Source organism: Stegostoma tigrinum, chromosome 3 (genome assembly GCF_030684315.1).
Source record: "Stegostoma tigrinum isolate sSteTig4 chromosome 3, sSteTig4.hap1, whole genome shotgun sequence".
Taxonomy (NCBI): domain Eukaryota; kingdom Metazoa; phylum Chordata; class Chondrichthyes; order Orectolobiformes; family Stegostomatidae; genus Stegostoma; species Stegostoma tigrinum.
In genome coordinates this window covers 103,746,457-103,765,399 of record NC_081356.1, presented here as the reverse complement: position 1 = coordinate 103,765,399, position 18,943 = coordinate 103,746,457, and the positions used below count along the sequence as shown (strand labels likewise).

At 41.8% G+C, this 18,943-nt stretch overlaps 1 protein-coding gene across 1 annotated transcript in view; it reads right to left on the bottom strand.

Annotated features, from left to right (window-relative positions):
• Positions 1-18,943, bottom strand: part of arhgef28a (Rho guanine nucleotide exchange factor (GEF) 28a) — a 410,326-nt gene that overhangs the window by 175,537 nt on the left and 215,846 nt on the right. The window contains exons 18-19 of the mRNA XM_059644799.1: positions 5,697-5,798; positions 121-244 (exon numbers count right to left, since the gene is read on the bottom strand). Coding sequence (XP_059500782.1) covers positions 121-244; positions 5,697-5,798 — 226 coding nt within the window. The remainder of the gene's footprint in view (positions 1-120; positions 245-5,696; positions 5,799-18,943) is intronic.

Sequence of the window (18,943 nt, the reverse complement as noted above, 5' to 3'; positions counted from 1 at the left end):
AGTCAGTAACTATGTTGTAATCTAAGAATTCAGAGACTTCTGGTGATTTATGAGAGTAACTGGTTCCAAGTGCAGTAATTAATTGAAAATGTGTTTGCATAATAAAAGAAGATGGTCTACCTTGCCCTTATTCCTGGTGCTCGTCATTCTGTTTTTGAGGAAGCTGAACGTACGACTCACTTTACATTTTTCAGTCTCTGCTTTTGAAGGAATAATATACTTGCCCCACTCTTCCTCTTCAATTCTGTAGATAAAATAGATTTAGACCAAGTTCTTTTTACCAACTAAAATTTCAAAATTCACTCTAAGTTTTCATTGTCATGAAGTAAAATATATATCTTTGATGTCTGAGCTGAATTAGTAAATGGCTAAACTATGCTGACATACTTGGTCCAGGATTTGATTTCCTAACTTTTGCTGGGTTACCTGATCTCTGACAAGACAGCAATGAGGAGTGAGTTTATATTTTTTCAGTAGTAGAACCCTATCCAGTAATCGCTGCCAGAGGTAGATATTTTTAACCGATGTGTTCAGTCATGTCATGATATGCCTCTCGTGCAAGTGGGGCTGTGGACACTTGGTGAGAACAGATTGAGTTAGGCTTTGAAGATGGCCATGAATAGAGAGTTTGCCAACAGTCACCATTAAAACTCAGAATTTAACAAAGGCTAGTAACAGTGAGGCAGATATAGTCACTGTAGCATCACAACTCCAGAAATGAGTTAATAAGTTAGGACAGGAGGAGAAAACTTGATTGGAATAGATGGGTCAAACTCGTTACTCACAAATAAATCCTCCAAACTCCTAACTGATACAGTTTTACACTGGTAACTGAGGATTGCTCTCATTATTTAGTCACTAGCAGGATAATGTGGTACATAGTTACTCCAGTCATCAGTATTTTAGGTTATGTGACGTTAGCTAGCAAAGCCACAAGGACACTGTTGACACATAAATTACTGCAAGCACTCTGCACTCAAAATTAGCCTTTGAAGAACAGAAGCAAAATTGGTACAAAGAGGAAAATGTCCCAATAGGTTTGTTGGGTCTTTGAAAATTTGTATGAGATTTTATTTCTGTGTTAATTGTTACATTCACTTGGATTAAACTCTGACTGTACTTGCCTGATGGAACAAGGAGCTGGATTTTACAGGGCATAATGGTTCTCTCTTCCCAGCTAAATATTGGAGGGTGGGTGTCTACCCATGATCTCATCAGATCCCTCTCATCAATTTAATAACTAAAGCAGTGTTAGTTGCATTAAGATACATCTTCCATCTGTATCTGGACGCTATGTCCTAAGAGAGTTGTTGGACAATTGATACCTAACATCTCTGTGGTCCCCACAGCACCAATCCAAGCAATGGTCACAGCTGAGACTACAGGCAATTTCACCATGCTGAGGAGCCCAGGTCAGTTTGGAGTCAGGAGTCTGTTGTCTGTTAAAGGAGTGATGGGAGTTGAAAGCTGAGGTCATGAGTCTGGGGGATGAATGGGGAGAATTAAAAGTTGGGATGTCTCCAATGGTGCCCAAGAAGCTTGGCCCGTCCTTTGCCGAACACCAGAATGCACAGCTGAAACTGTTGCATTTCCTGAATCATTTGATCCTCCATCTCGGCCCATTGGAAAACATTGATGATGGTAGGAGGCAGCATTTGGGAGCTGTTCATTGGTAATTTAAGAGTCTCAATAGGCCTAAGGACAAGTAGATATTCTCACCAACCCCCAACCCTACACCACAAACCATGATATGACAGTTCAGAGGCAGGCAGGCAGTGAAGAGTCCACCTGCTGGAATCAAATCTGCCCGCACAGAGCAAAAAATCCAGCCAGAGAAAATTGAACAGGAGTCAGCAATGAGTGGATTGACTCAAGAATTTCTAAAATGTACCAAGATCTGAAATAAAACAGATGTGTGAGGAACAATCCAAATGCCAGAATGGATAACTGTAATGAGCACATAAAGGTAAGTCCCTTAAGAGAACTGGGTGTTGTGTAGGCTGGAAAAATAACAGTAGGTCCAATTGGGACAGTGGCGATGACAGGGGCAGAAGAAGCTAGTGTGGTTTTAATTTGTGGCTAGGAGGAGTACCTTTGCCCCCTTTAAGGAACAATTGCTTGATAGCACGTGGACCTGATTTTCCTGAATGCAGCAGCCCTCAGATAAATAGTGTTCATTGTCACTCTTTCCATCATGGGCCTTGGATACATTATTTTAGTTCAAGGTGAAGAACGGAACACTTCTAGTCCACAATTGCATGCACCACCTGCTCATCATTTTGGAGGCTTAAGACACTCTTTAGCACCATTAAAAGAAAGTGCTGCATGGTTAAATGTTTAGTCCCAGGACCTATCTTGTTTGTGAAATAATTTTTTTGGGAATTCTATTTCTAAGTTCAAACAAACTTTCATTAACAGCAGAGCAAACATCAGAACTGAAATCAAGATCCAATTTGATCTTACATTGATGTTTGACTATAGACTAAGGCAAGGGTGGACAGTGCCAGAAACTGGCACATACATTGATGTCAAAGAGGAAACTGTAAACTATAGCAAGTCTACATTTAGCAATACAATCAAACTTTACTTCTACAAGAACTACAATCGATAAACACCTGTATGGACTTTGGACGGGCATTTTTGATCAACAGTGTAAACAAACCACAGTATAACCTTATCTGTTCACAGAATAGACAACTTTGTTTCTGTTCTGTGGGAGTGTAGAATCAAGTGAACTTCAAAACAAACTGTAATGAAACACTGCATGAAGATGCATTAAAAAAGCATTTTGTGTGTGATGATTACACATGATTAAATTAATTAGTATGTAACATGAAGGATTGTGTGCCGTCAACTATGCTACTGAATTTCTCTACATTTGCACAAATCTTGATTCAGTGGAGCCATGCATATGTCCAGCTCTATGAAAATTAATATCTTTGTAAAGTTTATGTGGATATACTCTGTGCATGTGTAGAAAATCGAAATTCTGAGTCCACGTAACATACATTGAGTCCTTATTGCTATTACATTAGTACTTTGTTGCTGAAAACAATAGAAAAAGGACAAATAGGAGAAAACACTATACAGACTGACAGACACATGGGTGCACTTTTACAGAGTACTCCATTAAAAAGGAATCTCACAGGCCAAAGTCCAAACTCAATAGAGCCATAGGAAATTAATGCTGAGCTGTAACAGGCTCCCCTTTTAGCTGCATTAAACTCATTAGTTTGCAGTAAGAAAAGGTTTATTGATTAGGCATATACACTCTTGAAGGTGAGTAAATTCTCCATAAATGCCACGATGTAAAATTATTCATATTCATGGCCCTTTAGATATAAAGAAAGTAGGCTGAAGTTGCCAGAGTTTCTTTCTAAATCTTCTGGACTGCTTTGATACACAGACTATCTGGTGCAGGTTAAAACATTACCATTTGTTCCTGCCTGTCAATAGAATTTTTTGTTGACATTTTCCAAAGGCTGTTATTGCCATCGAGGTCATTATGAATGCCTAGATTAGTATCAAAACATAAAAAGGCATTTATCTTATTTCAGGCGAGGCCAAGTTTACGTTTTGATTGACAGCTTAAAGAATTTGTTAAGAATTAGCTACCATGATGTTACCAAGTAGAAGTACATTTTTTCATAACAGGTTGGACATTCTGTTGGTTTTAAACTCTAAAAATAGGTTTCATGAATGAAGTTTTTCTCAGATTAAAGTGAGTATGACTGAACAGCTGAGATTTGTCCATAATGGAATAGCAATAGAGGTGCCAGGGAGTTTTGAGCTGGTATTGAGGGACATGAATTGTCATGGACAGGATGGTTGTGTCACTATGGACTGGGCATGAACTGGGCCAGACTAACTTATCACCTTCCCAGAGCCCAACTTGGGTATAATAGTGCCTTTTAAATCAATGGGAGTCTGCAGTGTCAACGAATTTCCTGCCTTGGTCGTGAAAATGTGGCTCTTGGTGGCAGAAGCCCCAAAACGGTGAGTAGCGGTACAAGTAAAAGAGAAGTATCTGATAAGGGATCACATAGAAAATTAGAGATTTAGGAGCAAATGAGTATATAAATTGAATCTCCTGAATGAAGAGCAGGCTTTTAGCAAAGAGAAGGTTCAAAGGAGTTGTTTAGAACTAGTCCTTTTGGAAATCCTGCAAAGTTCAGAATGCAAAACTGCTGCCATATATGGGAATACAAGAGTAAGAAAGGAAGAGCAGTCTTGAATTTTTCACAACTTATCAACAGTCAATTCAGTAACATTGACTTGTCAAGTGAAGACAAATATATATCAGTGACAAATCCCACACAATATTTTCTTTTTCCTGTTTGTTACAATAAGTGGTAGGCAGGGTAAATCACATTGTGAATTTATATTATTTAAAGTTATTATAAAATAGATAAATTTTCATGATAATAAAGTGAAAGGGCAAACACGCACCAGGGCATTTACTAAAGGCGCTGTTACCATTCGGCTGCTCCACAGCATAACTAGAGCCATTTTGCCTCAAAAGATCACACTACAGAGCTGATCACATGCTCAGATTTATGAGGGTGACCTTACTAAATTAGCCAGTTGTTAAAGAACTCTGGGTTCTATTGCCAGCACTGTGTGTGTGCAGGTCAACAAAGCTCCCATTTGCTCACTTAGAAAGTTATAGCTTTCACAACAATTCCCTCCCCTTCATTACTAAAATAAAAGCAGGGACTTGGGGAATTCCATATTTACTGTGTGCTAAGATACAGAGGACTACATAAGTGAGTGAAGTAGCCTATCTACAAGTGTCACTGTGTATCTTGTATATAATGCACAATATCAATAAATCACAAACACTTCTGTTAGCTTATCACTTCCTATCACTTGAGTCAGCCATTATTCAGAGAATAACCATTCACTTTTAAGAAAAGGCCTTTGTGCGGCCTAGTGTTATTAATTTTCATATTTGCAAGCAAAGGGTTGAGATGACATACTTTTTCATGGGAATCAAGTGAGCTTTCAATATTCTTGCATTCAAATTTTTTTTGCACAATATCTGTTGTATAAATATTTCACTAGTAACAATTTAATAATTATGGTCAGGCCTATGATGAAGCTGTTTCCATGAAGCCAATGATAACTCTAATATGCTTATTTTGAACGATGGTGCATCAGTTCATATTTGTGTCAGAAAAAGACACAACATATTATCTTTCAAAAATTACATGCAATTATTTAAATAATTTCTTTCTGAAGTTTTGTTTTAAGTAGATAATTACAAGTTGAGATTTTATGTAAAAAATGTTTTGAAAATAAAATTACGCTGGCAAGTTTCCATTTCTCATATTTTGGAGCGGGGTATCAAGCATTTACATTCCAGAATGAGCTTCTCCAGGCAATGACGAGACAGAAATATCCAGATTGTTAAAAGAGCAAATAAACTGCCCAGTAACATCACATCAATTAGTTCAAGAATGATGGGTGGAATTCTCTCCCACTGACTACAGATACAAAAGAAATTCTATCCTTAATCATTAAAATACTGAAACTTGGTCAACAGAGAAATCTGTTCCAGCACATCAGTTTCATGTAAAAGGCCTCAGTGGGAGGTTTCCAGTTTGAGAGAGTTAGAGATATTTATTGGGGTTAAAATTAGACACAGGTTACTTGAACACACAAAAACACATATTTATTAGAGGACTGAAACATACTCTTTAAGAAACTCCGACAAAGTCAGATGCTGCAGCGAGTCTGCTAGCTCCGAACTTCCTTCCTCATCAGCTGATTGTGCCCATTTGCGAAAACTAAGTTCCCTACAGAAAATGATAAATGCCTGAAATTTTGCTGCAATGCACAGAATAACTAACAAAACTAAAGGATCTTAAGTTCATACAATACAGTTGCCACTTTTTTTATAACTGCCAAAGATTGTGTGTTTTGGAAATATATTTTCAAACATCAGGATAAAATTCTTGTGGATTTCGTGAAACCTCCTTTGTGAAATTCAGAGTAAATTCCCATAACACTGTTAGCAAGAGGATTTGAGCACACCAATAATGATGACTTGCTTGAATCATAAACGGGTGAGACATGAATATGGTGTGCAGTTTGACTCTTTCAAGTAACAGGAAGCAGAGAAACGCAGGAAACAGGGGTAGGAAAGGCCGTTCAGTCCTTTGAGCCTGCTCCACCAATCGTTATGATCATGGCTGATGGTCGAATCAATAGCCTGTTGCTTTCCCTCTCCATATCATCTGATCACTTTAGCCCCAAGTGCTATATCCAATTCCTGCTTGAAATATTACAATGTTGTGACCTCATTGCTTTTTGTGATAGCCAATTCCAGAGTCACCACTCTCTTAGCAAAGAAATTTCTCATTTCAGTCCTAAATTTGCCCCACATCCTTAGACTATGACCCTTGCTTCTGGACTCCCCATCATTAGGAACATCCTTCCTGCATCTATATTGTCTAGTCCAGTTAAAATATTTTTAACAGGAGGTTCTTTTCCTCCTTATTCTTCTTAACTCGTGAATATAATCTTGAACAACTCAATCTCTACACATGTCAGTCCTGTCATCCCAGAAATTAGTTGGATTATGCTTTGTAGCACTCCCTCCATAGCCAGAATATCTATCCTTGGATAAGGAAACCAAAACTGCATGCAATATTCCAGATGTGGTCTCACCAAGGTTCTGTACAATGGCAGCAAGACATTCCTTCTCCTGTACTCAAACCCTCTCACTATGAACACCAACATACTATTTGCCTTCTTCACCATCTGCTGAACTTACTTGCTTACCTTCAGTGACTGATGTACAAGGATACCCAGCTCTCATTGCTCATTCATCTCCTTCAATTTAATCCCAGATAGTAAGCTGCCTTCCTGTTTTTGCCACCAAACCTCACATTTATCCTCATTATACTTCATCTGCATGCATTTGCCCACACACACTGTTTGTTCCAATTACACTGAATTTAGACCTCCTCATAGCTCACCCTCCCACTCGCTTTGAGACATCTGCAAATGTAGAGATATTACATTTAGTTCCCTGACATAAATCATTAATATATATTGTGAATGGCTTAACACTGATCCCTACAATACCCCACTATTTACTCTCTGCCATTTGGAAAAAGACCTGTTTATTCCTACAGTTTCCTGTCTGCCAGCCAGTTGTCTATTCATGTCAATGCACTGCCCCTAATCCTATGTGCTTTAATTTTACATGCTAAAACATATAGATATACTTTCCATGGAGGGAATGCAGAGGAGGTTCACCAGACTATTTCTTGCAATGGTGCGAGAGAACTTGAGGAGAGATTGAGGGGATTGGGCACGTATTTTCTAGAGTTTAGAAGAATGAGGATGCTCTCATTAAAACATACAAGATTTTTAAAGTGCTAGTCAGTGTAAATCCAGAATCAGGGTATATCTCCTGGGGATACAGAAGCAAGGACACACTCACAGAATGAAGGCCAAGCTATTTATGATCAACTTGAGAAGAAATTTCTTCCGAGGGTAGTGAATTTTTGGAATTTCCTACCCCAAAGGACTGTAAAAACTCAGTTATTGATTTTGTTCAAGATTGAGATTGATAGATTTCAAGATATTAATGCCATCAAGGACTATTAGGATAGCATGGGTAGATGATCAACCATGATCTAGAATGGTGGAGAGACTTGAGGAACTAAATGGCTTACTCTGGCTCCTATGTTTCTATATTCAAAGTTTATTGAATCACATTACCTGGGTAAATCAATGAAGTAAAATATCAACTAACCATTGTTAGCTACCTGCTAATGTGAATAGTCTGTGTTGTTAAATGTTACTGACAGTTTGTGGTCACTTTATACTCACATCATCAGTACGCGTTAGAGAATCACAGAATCATTATGGGTAAAGGTGGAGGCTATTGAGCCCGTCATGTTTGAGCCAGCTGTCTGAGCATTTTAACTTGGTGCCAAACTCCTACCTTTATCCCCTTTACCTGCACAGTGTTTCTAATAAAATATCATGCAGTACCTTCTTGAACGTGCCTCCACTACACTTCCAGGTAATGCATTCAAACCCAAAACACACATACAATGAAAAAAAATTCTATTCATCTCACATTTGTTATTTTCGCAAAACCTAAACTGTGCCCTCTTGTTCTCCACCCTTTTGTGAAAGGGAGAAACTATTCCCAAACCATTTTGTCCAGACTCTTCATTATTTTGAAAACTTCTATCAAATCTCTCCTCAGCTTTCTCAAGGAAAACAGTCCCAACATCTCACTTTCCTCTTAGCTGGAGTATCCCAGTACTGGCACCACCCTCAAACGTTTTCAGCATTCTCTCCTGTGCAAACACACCCTTCCGATAGTGTTGTCCTGAAAATTGTACACAATACCCCAGGTGAGGTCTAACCTGTGACCTATATAAGTTCACCATTAACTCCTTGTATTTGTACTCAATGGCCCTTCCAATGAAGCATAGCATATTGTTTGTTTTTTTTCAAATCAGCCTCTTTTAAATGTTCATTAGCATGGTATACTACCAATAAAAAAATTGGAAGCGATGAATTTAGAGGGCTATGGAGTTAGGGCTAGAGAATGGGACTAGCTAGGTAGCTCTTTGGGAGCTGGTACAGACACGTTGGGTCCAATGGCCTCCTTTGTACTATAAATGCTATGATTCTAAAATTTATCATTAATGTGACTAGAGGCCAGATGATTTGTGCAATGGATGTCATTACCAGTCAAAGAGATCTAAATTAAATAAGTCTAGAGAATCTTCATTGATCCCAAGGTACACAAGTGGTTAATCCACTAGGAAGGTATGCATGGTATTGGAAGTAAGTGTCCGAAATGTGTTGAAATGGATTGGATGGGGATTGGCAAGCAGCATTTAATTCGATTCCAAGAAAATAAGGTCATAGATAAGAAATAAATAATAAAAAACTAAATTCCACTGTTCTCGGCCACAAAAAATAACACAGGTGATGGATTCATGGGATGCTAATGGACAGCCAACTGAAACAGACACAATATGTAGGAATAGCAGCAGCAGCAGCAAGAAAAGCTGACTAGATCTTGTGGCATATAGTCATGCATGTATGGCATAAACACCAGATGGTGAAAATGAAAATATAAAACAAGCCTTGATTTAGTCAAGTTACTTTGTACAATTCTACAATTGTACAATACTACGGCAAGACAAAGTAAATACGATAGTAATGCAGAAGAGGTCAACCAAAGTGAAATCTCATTCAAGGTATGACAGCTTCTGGGGTCAAACTTCAGGACTCAGAATTCTGGCTCAGGGTTAACAAGCAGAACAGATTAGATTCCCTACAATGTGGAAACAGGCCCTTTGGCCCAACAAGTCCACACTGCCCCATGAAGCATCCCACCCAGACCCATTTCCCTATAACCCACACACCCCTGAACACTACGGGCAATTTAGCATAGCCGATCCACCTAGCCTGCACATCTTTGGATTATGGGAGGTAACCGGTGCACCCAGAGGAAGCCCACGCAGACACGGGGAGAATGTGCAAACTCCACACAGACAGTCGCCCAAGGCTGGAATCGAACCCGGGTCCCTGGCGCTGTGAGGCTGCAGTGCTAACCACTGAGCCACCGTGCCACCCTTTTAAGATCATTATATACAGCTTGGTGAATATGTGGAATGGACTTTGTATAGACGTAATGGAAACATTTGCAGGCGAACATATGATCATTTTTAATAAGAGTGGTCACTTAAAACCATTAACTTTTTTGGTGACAGTAAAATGTGAGGCTGGATGAACACAGCAGGCCAAGCAGCATCCCAGGAGCACAAAAGCTGACGTTTCGGGCCTAGACCCTTCATCAGAGAGGGGGATGGGGGGAGGGAACTGGAATAAATAGGGAGTGAGGGGGAGGTGGACCGAAGATGGAGAGTAAAGAAGATAGGTGGAGAGAGTATAGGTGGGGAGGTAGGGAGGGGATAGGTCAGTCCAGGGAAGACGGACAGGACAAGGAGGTGGGATGAGGTTAGTAGGTAGCTGGGGGTGCGGCTTGGGGTGGGAGGAAGGGATGGGTGAGAGGAAGAACCGGTTAGGGAGGCAGAGACAGGTTGGACTGGTTTTGGGATGCAGTGGGTGGGGGGGAAGAGCTGGGCTGGTTGTGTGGTGCAGTGGGGGGAGGGGATGAACTGGGCTGGTTTAGGGATGCAGTAGGGGAAGGGGAGATTTTGAAACTGGTGAAGTCCACATTGATACCATTAGGCTGCAGGGTTCCCAGGCGGAATATGAGTGGCTGTTCCTGCAACCTTCGGGTGGACATCATTGTGGCACTGCAGGAGGCCCACGATGGACATGTCATCAAGAGAATGGGAGGGGGAGTGGAAATGGTTTGCGACTGGGAGGTGCAGTTGTTTTTTGCGAACTGAGCGGAGGTGTTCTGCAAAGCGGTCCCCAAGCCTCCGCTTGGTTTCCCCAATGTAGAGGAAGCCGCACCCTCTCCACCTATCTTCTTTACTCTCCATCTTCGGTCTGCCTCCCCCTCTCTCCCTATTTATTCCAGTTCCCTCTCCCTATCCCCCTCTCTGATGAAGGGTCTAGGCCCGAAACGTCAGCTTTTGTGCTCCTGAGATGCTGCTTGGCCTGCTGTGTTCATCCAGCCTCACATTTTATTATCTTGGAATCTCCAGCATCTGCAGTTCCCATTATCTCTGTTATACTGAGAGACTGACTGCCTCCTGCAGTGCCACAATGATGCCACCCGAAGGTTGCAGGAACAGCAACTCATATTCCGCCTGGGAACCCTGCAGCCATATGGTATCAATGTGGACTTCACCAGTTTCAAAATCTCCCCTTCCCCCACTGCATCCCTAAACCAGCCCAGTTCGTCCCCTCCCCCCACCGCACCACACAACCAGCCCAGCTCTCCCCCCCCCGCCCCACCCACTGCATCCCAAAACCAGTCCAACCTGTCTCTGCCTCCCTAACCGGTTCTTCCTCTCACCCATCCCTTCCTCCCACACCAAGCCGCACCCCCATCTACCTACTAACCTCATCCCACCTCCTTGTCCTGTCCGTCTTCCCTGGACTGACCTATCCCCTCCCTACCTCCCCACCTACACCCTCTCCACCTATCTTCTTTACTCTCCATCTTCGGTCCGCCTCCCCCTCTCTCCCTATTTATTCCAGTTCCCTCCCCCCATCCCCCTCTCTGATGAAGGGTCTAGGCCCGAAACGTCAGCTTTTGTGCTCCTGAGATGCTGCTTGGCCTGCTGTGTTCATCCAGCCTCACATTTTATTGTCTTGGAATTCTCCAGCATCTGCAGTTCCCATTATCTCTGAAACTTTTTTGGTGTTTGCCCAATGTCTTTTCTGGCCGTGTAGCTTCCCATGTCAGTGTAACAGTATTTAATGGAAGAAACATGTTAGTTTTCATAAACTGTAAAAGGAAATTAAAAAAAGATACACATTACCAAAAACTGAAATGCAAAATGTTTCAAACACGAATGTCAAACATTACTAGAACACTCTACAACCATTTAGAAGCTATGTAAAATAAACCTAATTATATACTAAGGTACATCTGAGGCAATTATCTATGATCAGCATCTTTAAGTTCCTAAAAGCAAAACACTGTAGATGCTAGAAATCTGACATGAAGACAAACTGCTGGAGAAACTCAGCAGATCTGGCAGCATCTGCGGAGAAAGAAACAAAGTTAACTCTTCCAATTAATGGCTCTTCTTCGGAATTGAAAAGGGGCCAGAATATGTTTCTTTATTGCGAAAAAGAAAGTTTTATAAGTACTAAGGTTCTAAAATCAGTCCTGTATAGTCTTCACAGTGGGGGGAAAAAAAGAAATGGAATTTGGCACTTCTGAGCTTCCCTGCTGTTGCAGAAAGAAAGGCATTTCCTATTCATTGCAGGGAACTATTTACATTCATTTTCAGGCAACAAGAAGGTCCGATGACTGAACAAACCCTCATCATACTTTAGCAGAAAGACCTTAGATGGTGGTCTTTCTGCACTGCACCTTGGCAGCAGCTGCCCCAAGCTTTAATGCATCCCTCAGCACAGGGTCCACGACTCTGGAATGTACCAGTCTGAATTAGTCATTTGAGGTCAACTCTTTACACTGGAAGACAAGCAAGTTACAGTCAGACCAAAAAGAGTGTCTTTCACCAAGTTAATGGTCCACCAGGCACAGGTCACAACCAACCTGGCATGCATCACAGGAAATGACCTTTAGACCACTGAGTCCTGCAACTGGAGCAGTTCAAGAGGAACCTCAACACTACAAGATCACTACATCTCTCTCCAAACCTTCTTTGCAAAGGCACATTGCAGAAGGAGATGTGTGGCAGTTTCCTCTCTACCCTGGAACAGTGTCAAGGGCAGCATGCAGTGGCGGACAGAGGCTGGGCGTACATGAATGATCTGATAGAAAATGCCCTTCTGATCACCAACCAAGCTACATCGTGGTGCTTGTTGGAAGGTCCTGGTGAAGAGGCATTCTGCCAAATTACTTTGATGGTCTGCTCAGCGAACCACCCACCCAGATCCATTCTATCCTTTTACTGCAGGGCCTCAAGGATGTAACATGATGACCACATGCTGCCTGAAACTTGTGATCAAAGGTGTTTTCCTTTGCAAATTTTCATATGAGTGACAGGTGATATGAAATGGCCCAACTAGTTGGAGCATCCTTGGAAATGAGACCAGACCCATCCTTCACAATACTGAGGGCAGGCAGAACTTTAGTATGTAGTGACACTTGCTGTTTGTGCACAGAGGATCTACCCTCAGGCTGGAAGATGGAAGAAACATGTTAAATCTGAAGAATACTTCGAATTACATACCTCACCCATAAGATGAAATGAAGGACAAAGGTTAAACTAAACAAAGCCCTAGAAAAGTCATTGTTAACACATTGTCATCTACTTAAACATAATTAGCCAATACTCTTTTTAAGGTGGCTAAATTGACATACAACATTCCCACCATTAAATAATGCATGAAGTTCAATGAAGCAGAGGCACTACAAGGCAGCTAATAAGTACCTATGTTAGTTTCCTTAAACATTACAATAAGTAGATGATGGTGAGTGTTCATCATATATACAAGTTTTCTTTCTTGTTTCTTACAAATTTATTCTGCACATATTAAAAGGTAAAGTTATCAAAAGCCTTACCAGACCCAAGGGCTGCTCTTCCATTATGGACAGAGAAACACTGGTGGTTTAACCTGAGTCAATACACCTCAATGAGGGGAGAGGATGAGAAAGAGAGTCCCTCATGGTAACCTCTTAACACTATTAAATCCAGATTATGAAGACAATTTTATTTTTGACCAGAAGAATCAAGGCTGGAATCAAGGATTATGGGGATAAGGCAGGAACAGGATACTGATTGTGGGTGATTAGCCATGATCATAATGAATGGTGGTGCTGGCTCGAAAGGCCAAATGGCCTACTCCAGCCCCTATTGTCTGTTGTCTAAGAAGCTAATACTTGCTCACAGTTGACTTTGTTTTTTTTTATTACTCAATTTCCAGGTGAAACTAGTATGGTTCAGAAACCTGTTTGTACAATACTCAATGTACTTTACAACAACAATAACAACTTGTATTTGAGGAAGATAGTAAATCAGCCCAAGGCACTTCATAGGAGTAACATGAAACAAAATTTCACATCATCTCACCGACATATTGGGCACGGGGCCAAAAGTGATGAAAAATATTGGTTTTAAGGAAATACTTAAGAGAGAAGAGAGAGCATGCGAGAAGGAAGAAGAGTTAGAAAAGTTTAGGGAGGGAATTCCACAGGCTTGGGCCCAGGAGCGAAACACATAACTGCTGATGGTGAAGCAAAAGAAATAGGAAATTGGAAGAGCACAAGGGTCTTGGAAAATTGTAGGGCTGGTTATAGAAATAGTGTACATCAGGTCATAAGGGGATGTGAACATTAGGAACCTTTAGAATTCCCTTCCTTACAGCACTGTAGGCACACCATCATCATTTGGAATCACCACTGCTTTCTCAAGAACAATTAGGGATAAGCAAATAGGCTGACCTAGCCAGTGATGCCCACATCATGTGAAAGAGTACATTAAAAACATTGGCTCCCAGTCCAGGAAAATCACAATGAAAGCCTGTGAACACAGGGGACGGATGATCATGTCTTGCTTAGGATCTGGGTAACAATCGTCTTGGCATTAAGAAACCCATGTCTTGTGGCAGTAATGATGGCAAAGCTGCCAACATTCACGGTTGCTGTTGTCCTGAAATTATTAGCAATTTCTGAGTCTGAGCATATACAGTTAAACAAGAGTAGTTGTCAGTGATACAAAACCTCATTGTAGGTTGCACTGTTACTGTCCCCGCAAACTGCAATCAGGTTATATTCATGAAACTGATGAAAAATTGTCTATTTTCACAAAGAATCTCATTGCGAAGCCCTCAAGGTGGTTACGTCAAACTGAATAAGGTGTAATTGGACTTTTAATGGCATAATATGTCCCTGATTAGTTTGTTTATTGTATCTCAGCTCCTATCTAAATCTCTTGTGTGTCCCCCTATCATTTATTTCACTTTCCGTATATTAAGTTTAAAAAGGAGCATATGTTTGCTTGTGTATGAGAAAGTGTCAATGTGCTTTAGTTGCTTCAGAGACGGTAGGAACTGCAGATACTGGAGAATCTGAGATAACAAGGTGTAGAGCTGGATGAACACAGCAGGCCAAGCAGCATCAAAGGAGCAGGAAAATTTGACGTTTTAGACCTAGACCCTTCTTCAGAAATGGGGGAGGGGAAGGGGGTTCTGAAATAAATATGGAGAGAGGGGGAGGCAGATAGAAGATGGATAGAGGAGAAGATAGGTGGAGAGAAGACAGACCAGTCAAAGAGGTGGGGATGGAGCCAGTACAGGTGAGTGTAGGTGGGGAGGTAGGGAGCAGATAGGTCAGTCCAGGAAGGACAGACAGGTCAAGGGGGCGGGATGAGGTCAGTAGGTAGGAGATGGGGGTGGGGCCTGAGGTGGGAGGAGGGGATAGGTGGGAGGAAGAACAGGTTAGGGAGCCAGGGAAGAGCTGGACTGGTTTTGGGATGCGGTAGGGGGGAGGGGAGATCTTGAAGCTTGTGGAGTCCACAATGATACCATTGGGCTGCAGGGTTCCCAAGCAGAATATGAGCTGCTGTTCCTGCAACCTTTGGGTAGCATCATTGTGGCACTACAGGAGGCCCAGGATGGACATCTGAGGAACGGGAGGGGGAGGTGAAATGATTCGCGACTTGGAGGTGCAGTTGTTTAGTGTGAACTGAGCATAGGTATTCTGCAAAGCGGTCCCCAAGCTTCCGCTTGGTTTCCCCGATGTAGAGGAGGCCACAACAGGAATGGCGGATGCAGTATATCACATTAGCGGACAAACAGGTGAACATATGCTTGATGAAGGAAGTCTTCTTGGGACCTGGGATGGGGGTGAGGGGGGAGGTGTGGTGGCAGGTGTAGCACTTCCTGTCAGTTGCAGGGAAAGGTGCCAGGCGTGGTGGGGCTGGAGAGGAGTGTGAGCGGACAAGGGAGTCAGAGAGAGAGAGTCATACTTCTGGAAAACAGATAAGAGTGGGGAGGGAAAATGTCCTTGGTGGTGGAGTCTGATTGCAGATGACGTATGTATCGGAGGATGATGCGTTGGATCCGGAGGTTAGTGGGGTGGTATGTGAGGACGAGGGGGATTCAGTTGTTTACCTGGTTTGATAACATTGCTGTTGCTGGATGCCTAGAGATCATTTTAAAGCCATTATCAGAATTAAACTGATGTCAGGAAAGGGGGAATATACGCCACATAAATAGACAAATCTTTATAGACAGCTTGCTTCAAGATTACTGAATAGCCTTCCTTGAAATTCATGATTCAAACTGCAGTGCCATGAAAAGTGTAACTGAAAAATCCTGAAGAAGTGGAATTCATGGCCCTGCTTGATCTTTTCATGTTTTGTAATCTCGAAATAACTTGACAGCCATTGACTTGTGCTGAGTTAGTCATGGGTTTTCCTGCAAAGCATCATGTGTCCAATATTCTACTGTGAAAATGGAGCAAGTGGTAGCCATAGTTACCACCACCCAACATCTATTGGACCAGCATCAGTCAAGTGCTCATTCTTTCCCAGTACTGACACAACAGCATTAGTGTCATGTCCTTGAGAATTGCGTACTAACCTACCGGGGGAAAAAAAAAACAGGTGCTCAGGGCTCCATATTGAGCAACTCCATCTTCCTTATCGAATGATGATAAAGAAAGGTCTTGAGGTTGGAGATTTACATACATGGAATCGTGTCAATTGGTTTGGGAGCCCAGTCACCATGTGGACACCTTTTAAGAGCCTCATTCCTGAGATAAGGGGGTTATTTTATGAGAAGTTGGACAGCTTGGGCCTGCATATGGTATAAGTTAGAAGAATGAGAAGTTACCTTATTGAACCGGAGTTCTGAGGGTTCTTGACAGGGTGGGATGCTGAAAGGAGTTTCCACTTATGGAAAAGAATAGGACGAGGGGATGCAAATTGAAAATAAGAGCTCTACCATTTATGAGAGAGATGAGAAATCTTTGGTGTCAGATGGTCATGAATCTGTGGAACTCTCTTTCAGTGTGTGAGGAAGCAGAGGCAAATGGACTAACAAAAGAAGTCAAGGCTATTAGCAAATGAGAATTTTGGACCTAGTCGGATCCACCACAATCCTACTGAATGGTGGGCAGGCAGAAGGGACAAAATTGCCTTTTCCGGCTCTTAATTAGCATATACATTCATATGTATATGTTTGTATGTATATTCATGTATTCAAATATTTCTGTATTCATATGCTCAGATTGTGCCACCTCATTTAAATACTTGAATCTGCCAGTTCCAACTACACGCAATATGGCAGTTCTTATTTTGAGTTTAGTGGTTATAGTCCAGGTGATTGAAAGCAACACAAAGAGGCCAATCCGATGCATGAGCCACCACTGTTTCCTTGGAACAGGCATAGACGCGAAACAGGAAAGAAAGTCAGAATAATGCAAGGCTTAGTCAGAACTCAAGAGAAAACAGACAAAATTCATTGGAATAAATAGCATGTCTGAAATGGAGCAAAATGTATGGACAGAAGATGAAACAAAATGTATTGGAAAGGAGAATGGATGGTAAGAGAGGCAAGAGGCGGGGCAGCAAAAGCTGAGATCTAGACTTTGAGATGAGGAAGGAAAAGTCAGAACAGAGTTGGGGTGAAGAGAGGAACAGGAAGAACAAACATAAAATCAAGGGTACCGTACCAGCTTTAATGGGAAGACTACAAGAATGCTGCCAGAGTGAAAGAGTTTAAGGTATAGGGAGAAGCAGATTAGACTGGGGCTGTTTACCTCGGAGTGTTGAAGGCTGAAGGGTGGCCTTATAAAGGTTTATAATATCATGTTGGGCAGGGATGGTGTAAATAGACAAGGTCTATTCCCTGGGATTGGTGGGGGGGAGTGGGGGGTACTCAAAAACTGGAGGAAATAGGTTTAAGGTGAGAAGGAGAAGATTTAAAAGGCACCTAAGGGGCAGCTTTTGCATGCGGAGAAGGGTGCGTGCATGCAATGAGCTGCCAAAGGACGTGATGGGTGCTGGTACAATTACAACATTTAAAAGGCATCTGGATAAATATATGAATAAGAAGGGTTCAGAGGGATATGGTTCAAATGCTGGCAAATGAGGCTAGATTTATGCAGGATATCTGGTCGGCATGGACAAGTTGGATCAAAGATGCTGTTTCTGTGCTGTACATCTCTGTGACTCTATGACTCCATCTGAATGTAGGAATAAAAATAGACTATTCTGTCCAATATCCATTGTTACCTCGACTACACCTCCTCACACCCTGCTTTCTGCAAGGTTTCTGTTCCATTCTCCCAGTTTCTCCATCTCTGTCACAATGGATTGCTTCCAACATGACCTCCTTTGTCCTTGGTGAGAAGGTACAGTTGTTGGACTGGGGTGGACAAGGTTAGAAGTCACACAACACCAGGTTATAGTGTAACAGGTTTATTTGAAAACACAAGCTTTCAAAGCACTGTCCCATCGTCAGGTAAAGTGCACACAGGCACAGAATTTATAGCAGAGAGATCAAAAGATCATACAAATGGTTTGAGTGGAATAACAAGTCTCTGCAGGTGATCAAAAGTGTCAGACTGTGTGACTAAAGTGTCAACAGCTGAATAACAAGTGAAGGGATTACCTATAATCTCATTAATTGAGGCAAAGAGATAATTAGCAAAAATGAAAAATAAGGTGGTGCTGGAGACAAACCAAAGTGGCTGGAATAACATGATAGATGTAAGAATTGCATGCTGAGGGTCTAATTAAAGTAACAAGTAATCCAAAATTGTACAAACATTTACGGACGAGAGATCATAATATTTTATCCAGGTGATGGTGTCAAAACAGGGCAGTAGGGAAGATTTTACAGCTACAGAAGTGTGGTGTGGTTACATTTAGCACGACTTGAATACAAGATCACGGTTGAGGCTGTCCTCATATGTATGGAACTTGGCTATCAGTCTCCAGTCAGTGATTCTGCGTTGTTGTGTATCTCAAAGGCTGCCTTGGAGGACATTTACCTAAAAATCAGAGGCTGAATGCCCTTGAATCGCTGAAGTGTTCCCCAACTGGGAGAGAACATTCCTGTCTGACAATTGCTGTGCAATGTTCATTCATCCATTATCATAGCATCTGCATGGTCTCACCATGCTTAGGGCATCCCTGCTTGCAGCTTATGTATCAGACAACATTGGCTGAATCACGTGACTACCTGCCATGTACGTGGTGGGTGGCGTTCCTACGTGCGATGGTAGAATCCATGTCGATGATCTGGCATGTCTTGCAGAGGTTGCCATGGCAAGGTTATGTGGTGTTCTGGTCAATGTTGTCCTAAAGGCTCGGTAGTTTGCTGTAAACAATGGTCT